The sequence below is a fragment of the Myotis davidii genome, unplaced genomic scaffold, assembly GCF_000327345.1.
Source record: "Myotis davidii unplaced genomic scaffold, ASM32734v1 scaffold1094, whole genome shotgun sequence".
In the NCBI taxonomy this organism is placed as follows: domain Eukaryota; kingdom Metazoa; phylum Chordata; class Mammalia; order Chiroptera; family Vespertilionidae; genus Myotis; species Myotis davidii.
In genome coordinates, this window is record NW_006285318.1 from 340,981 (window position 1) to 346,980 (window position 6,000).

At 46.9% G+C, this 6,000-nt stretch overlaps 1 protein-coding gene across 1 annotated transcript in view; it reads right to left on the bottom strand.

The window, feature by feature from the left end:
* SMC1A (structural maintenance of chromosomes 1A) overlaps positions 1-6,000 on the bottom strand; it is a 29,354-nt gene that overhangs the window by 14,756 nt on the left and 8,598 nt on the right. The window contains exons 8-15 of the mRNA XM_015559026.1: positions 4,469-4,586; positions 4,110-4,317; positions 3,047-3,232; positions 2,784-2,963; positions 2,543-2,689; positions 2,310-2,447; positions 1,494-1,610; positions 1,287-1,393 (exon numbers count right to left, since the gene is read on the bottom strand). Coding sequence (XP_015414512.1) covers positions 1,287-1,393; positions 1,494-1,610; positions 2,310-2,447; positions 2,543-2,689; positions 2,784-2,963; positions 3,047-3,232; positions 4,110-4,317; positions 4,469-4,586 — 1,201 coding nt within the window. The remainder of the gene's footprint in view (positions 1-1,286; positions 1,394-1,493; positions 1,611-2,309; positions 2,448-2,542; positions 2,690-2,783; positions 2,964-3,046; positions 3,233-4,109; positions 4,318-4,468; positions 4,587-6,000) is intronic.

A 6,000-nucleotide genomic window follows, 5' to 3' on the forward strand; every position in this document is an offset into this window, starting at 1 on the left:
ATACCTCTAGATTGTTTTAATTTACATTTCTCTGATTAGGAATGAGACTGAATATCACTTTGTAATTAGCCATTCAAACTTCCTGTTTCCATGACATGCTAACTACATCCTCTGTCCAGTTTTCTATTGGGTCTCTTGTTTGGATTTTTCCTCTTGTTGATTTGAAGTTCCTTGACCATTTCCTCTGTATTTTGTATCTACCTAAGGTACAGTATTGATCATATTAATCTGAAGTTGCTGATTTACCTGTTTATCTCCCCTACTACTCCATAACTCAACTCACTGAGGGCAGGGGCAGTTTCTGACTTAATTCTATATCCCTTGAGCTTGGCCTGGGGGTAGAAGAGCAATGAATATTTACTGTATGGGTTGTGGGCTATGTGAACTGCCAATTGAGGCTCAGGGGGCAGCAGATGAACTTCAGGGAGACTGTGTTATGTTCATCTGCCTTATCCCCATCTCCCAATTCCCTCCAATACCTAGCACAGGACAACTTGGCACAACATAGGTACTCAAGAAATGTCTGCTGAACAAATGAATAAACTGAAGTGGGGAAGAGGAGAAACTGTTGTTTTGTTCTTACTATTCTTCTAACCTAGAAATTTGTTACTCCTCACCTGCATTGCCTATCAGGATAATGATAATAATAAAACTAATATTTGCCCAGCCAGTGTGGCTCAGTGGTTGAGCATATACCTATGTATGAACCAGGTCAGTTCGATTCCTGGTCAGGGCACATGCCTGGGTTGCAGCCTCGATCCCCAGTAGGGGGGCGCAAGAGGCAGCCAATCAACGATTCTCTTTCATCATTGATGTTGTTCTCTCTCTCCCTCTCCCTTCCTCTCTGAAATCAATAAAAATATATCTTAAAAAAAACCCCAACACCTCAGGATTATTTTAAAAAGCTAATATTTATTGCTCTTAGTAGGTGCTAAGTATTATGCTAAATACTTTATAAGGATTATTTCACCTGATCTGCCCAACAATGCCATGCATGACACAGGTGTCATTATCCCATTTTATAGATAAGGAAACAGGGGCTGAGAGAGATCAAGTCACTGTCCAACACGAGCTGTGGAGCTGGGATTTTTAACCCAGGTAAACCACACTTAAAGTTGGCCCTCTTACCCACTAGACTGTGTGACATCACCTCCCTAATGTCCCTGTTCTCTAAGGCTGACCTATAATGAACACCCATCCAAGAGCTGCTCCCAGCCTTATGATGGCATCTGGCTTTCCAGGACATCAGGCTGGGGTCTCAGAGGCACTGCAGTCTCTACACTTACCGCTTCTTGGCGATCTCATTCTGCCTCTTCACCTTCTCTTCCTCAAACTCCCGAATGTTACGCACACCGATCTCCCGACAAAACTCTTCAAACACCTCATCCTCTACCTGACAGAAGCAAAGGAGGGCAAAGGCGCTTTGGGTCAGAGTGCTGCTTCCAGCCCCAGCCCTGCCCTGATGCACATGCTGGCATGGCTCCTCCACCAACCTGGTTCATCTTCTCTTTCAAGTCTTTCATTTCCCTCTCTCGGCTCTGGATGATCCTCTTGATATCATTGATGCGAGGCCCAAAGTTGGCTAGCTCACTCTCCAGCTTGGACTTTTCCTGCAGGAAATGGGGTTGAGAGCGTTAAAAAGAGACCAGGCTCCTTAGAGGAAGGAGCCACCTGAGTTCCCTGGCCATGGACACAAAGGGCTAGCTCTCCACACGCTGAGAGAACGTGACTTAGCACCAGTCAAAACTCCATCGTCTCTCGAACTACCACAGAGCTTCAGAAGTTTTAGAAAACTCAGACTTTTTAATTTTAGAAAAAGGCAAAACTACTCACACACACACACCGCTTCCAGGGTGGTCTGGGGAAGCACGTCATGATCAAACACATTAACATCTAGAAGAGTACCCCACACAGGGACTGAAATGCCTATAGCTCACTATCCATTCACTTATAGAAGAAGCTCAAATATTTATTAAATGAATGAATTCTGCTAATAACAGCCCCTAATATTTACTGAGCACTTACTGGGTGCGAAGAATCAGTCTAAGCACTTTACATGTACTAACTCACTCAATCTTCACAATGACCCTAATAAAGCAAGTAGTATCCTAACTACCATTTTACAGCTAATGACAAAAAAACTTACACTGATAGGTTTGCATAATGTTACACAGAGCCAAGATCTGAACCCCTGGCTGGCTGACTGCGCTATGCTTGGTTCCCTGGAGCAGCCTGGGAGAGAGGGGAGCAGAACAAGTTCCCTACCCCCAGAGAAAGCTTTAGAAAACAGGGCTGGGGCCAGACCCCACCTGCAGATTCAGGGCTAGATGGCGTGTCTTGGTCTGTTCCAGGTCGCTCTGTGAGTACTTGAGCCGCATCTGCAGCCCGTGGGCCTGAGACTGCACCTGGCGCAGCTCTGCCTCTTTCCGCTTGGCTTTCATCTGCTCCTGGAGTGGGCAAGAAAGAAGGGCAAGGCGGTAAGAAGGTGGCTGGCCGGAGCTTCGGACCCCCACTCCCAGGGACAATGTGGCCAGTGGCTTACTTTCAGCTCCTCTGTCAACCTCTCCTTCTTCTCTTTCAACTTGTCTACCGCTTTCTCATCCCAGCGCCGCGCCTTGGCCTTCAGGTCACTGGCCCCACCAGAGATCACTCCTGACTTCTGGAACAGGGTCCCATCCAAGGCCACTGTCTACACACAGAAGGGAGAACAGAGAAGCTGAACAGACGCATCTCCAATAGGAAGCCAGCCTGTCCAGCTCCAATCTGGGCAAGGGACTCCATACCTTGTGGCGCTGATGGCCTCCAAAGGCAATGCGGCGGGCATCCTCCACATTGTCACAGACAAGGGCATTGCCACAAGCGTACTGCAGGGCCTTTTTGATGTGAGGTGGCTCATAGCGAATGACATCAATCACCAGCTTGGCCCCCTTCAGCTCCCGGAGTTTCTCATCTGTAGGTTTCACCTGTAGGAAGAAGCTCAGTGGGTGGCAGAACATGGGAGGCGAGGAGGAGGGTCTTTCACACACTGTCTTGATACCAGCCTCACCTCCAGGTAGTCAAGAGGCAAGAAGGTCTCAGGCTCCCCACGCTGCTCCTTAATGTACTGAATACAGTCCCGGCCTGTCTTCTCTGAGTCCACGATGATGGCATCCATGTTCTTGCCCAAAACCTTGGTTACAGCAATCTGATACTTCTTTTGTGTGGGCTGGCAGAGGTCAATGAGGCGGCCGTACTGAGGAAGTCACAGAAGAAAAATAAGGCCTGACACTTTGGGAGCTGACTCAGAAACCCCAATGGCCAGCGTGGGTAGATCAGAGTCTGTATCAGGAACATAGCTCCCAGGCTATGAAGAAAAAGCCTACCCTGGCCCCAAAGCAAAAAGGACTTCAGGCAGTCATATCTGAATCCAAAATCATCCTTGTTAAACCTCACTTTGACCATTTCATACATTGCTGCCACTCCAGACACTACATCAGATAACCTACATACATTACCTCAAATTCTCACAAGCACCAGCAAAAGAAACCTGTTTTCCCAGTTCATCTGCCCACATTCTCTCCAAACCAGCCATGATTCCCTAAGAATTATCAGATGAAGGGAAAGATCTTCAAGGGCAAGGCCTGAGCCTACTTCACCTATATAAACTCCCCAGCAGTGTCTAGAGGAGAGATGAGGAAATATTTATCGAACCCAATTAAGCTGAACCCAGGGATGGGATTACAGATCTGAAAAAGACAGGCAAATGAGCGGGTTGGTTCATAGCAAGGGAACTCATATTGAAGCCTGCACAGAGCTACTTCTGCCCCATGGCCTCTCCCCCTTCCAAGGGTCTCTCTAGTCTCCCTGCCTCCCACAAAAGAGTGGACACAGCAAGACAAAACCTTCCGGAAGATGCAAGTGGTGTGATAAAAAGAACATGAGGTTAAGAATCAGAACAAGTTGGCGTGAACTGCAGTTCTTTCACTCATAAACTGTGCTCTTGGGCAGGTCAATTTAACCTATCAGTTCCCCAGCTGTAAAAAATGGAATTAACAGGGCTGCTGGGAAAATGATCTGATTGAGTGTGAAAGTAAGTGCTCAGGAAATGAGTTTTTTCTCTCCACTCTTACCACAGAGCCTGGATATAGACGTTTGATGCTTTCCATAATCTCTGCCTTGCGCTGTTGGCGGCTGCTCTCCTGGCGGTCGATGCGGGCATCCCCCAGCTGCTCCATCACCTGGTTCAGCTCCTTATTGATTTCATCAATACGCCGCTTGGCCATCTCCACCTCCTCTGTCAGCTCCCCCTCTAGCTTCTTCTGCTCCTCTAGAGACTGCCTATAAAGGGGATACAGGGGTTACCCTGGCTGGTCAGGAAATACTCTGGGCTGAGAGGGCCTCTGGGGGCCTCTGCCGGGGGAGGGTTAGGATAGGGAGGATACATAAGAACAGCCCCAGAAGTAGGAGGGAAGGCTGCAGAGCCACATACTTGCTAGTTGTGATGTACTCCTCCAGTTTCTCAATCCGCTTCTGATTCTCTTCAATCTCCCGCAGCTTTTGCTTGATCTTGGCCTGGAAGAGAGACAAATACACTCCATTACCAGGGGCTGAGCAAGGTAACTCCCAAGACCATGGGGCCTGGGCTTACAGCCCCTACGTGCCTGCTTATCCAAGGGCCCAACAATCCAGGACAATCTGTCATTATTGCAGGAGGCCTACTAAAAAACAGACACACAACCTGGCTGGTGTGGCTCGGTTGAGAGTTGTCCCATGCACCAAGAGGTCACTGGTTCAATTCTCGGGCAGTGCACATGGACAGGTTGCAGGCTCGATCCCCAGTAGGGGGCGTGCGGGAGACAGCCCATCAGTGTTTCTCTCTCATGGATATTTCTATCTCTCTATCCCTTTCCCTTCCTCTCTCTGAAATTAATAAAAACATTCCTTTAAAAAAGCAGATACACAGACAGTGCTCGGTGTGGCTCTAACTGACGAGGCCTCCAAGGGCCTGGTGAGACCCTCTCAGTGTTGTACCCAGCCTGGGCTCTCTTCACCACTCAGGGAGGCTCAAACCAACACCAGATAAAGCTTTCTGGGCCTTTCTGCACCTCTGTTTTGTCATCTGTGAAATGTAGGTAACCGCCACTTCAGAAATAATGTAATTAAGTGCTTAATATAGGGTAGCTATTAATATTGACGCCTACCGCCAAAAGAAGTGCTTAGCAGAATACCTGGAATGCTGTGAATTCTTGGGGTAGTATAACGATTTTTCTTTTCTTTTTTATTAATTTTTACGCATTGATTTTAGAGAGAGAAAGGAAGGAAGAAAGAAACACTGATTTGTTGTTCCAATCATTTATGCATTCACTGGTTGATTTTTAAAATTTTTATTTATTGATTATTTATTTATTTAATATATTTTTTATTGATTTCAAAGAGGAAGGGAGAGAGAGAGAGAAACATCAATGATGAGAGAGAATCATTGATTGGCTGCTTCCCGCATGCCCCTACTGGGAATCAAGCCCGCAACTCGGGCATGTGCCCTTGACTGGAATCAAACCCGGCCAGTCCACAGGTTGACATTCTATCCACCGAGCCAAACCGTCTAGGCCCACTGGTTGATTCTGACAGGGGATCCAACCGACAACCTTGGCATATCCAGACAATGGTCTAACAACAAGCAAGGGCCATAACACTTTTCTATTCTTGTTATTATTTCACTATCATTGTTATTAGGAAGACAGTAAGTGAATTATACTTGATTGGAGTTTGGGCTTTAGAGCTAGACTGGCCAGGTTCATATCCTGGTTCTGCCACTTAATAATGAAGTGACCGTAGGCAAACCGCCTCACCTCTGTGATATAGTTTCCTCATTTGGAAAAGCAGAAATTAAACGAGTGAATACACGTATAGTGTCCAACACACAGTAAGTGCTTGCTCGATGTTAGCTGTTGTCATTACAATTAAGATTATCATTACTTCCTTTTCTCTGGGCCATCAACCCCAATCCTGTAACATGCCTAC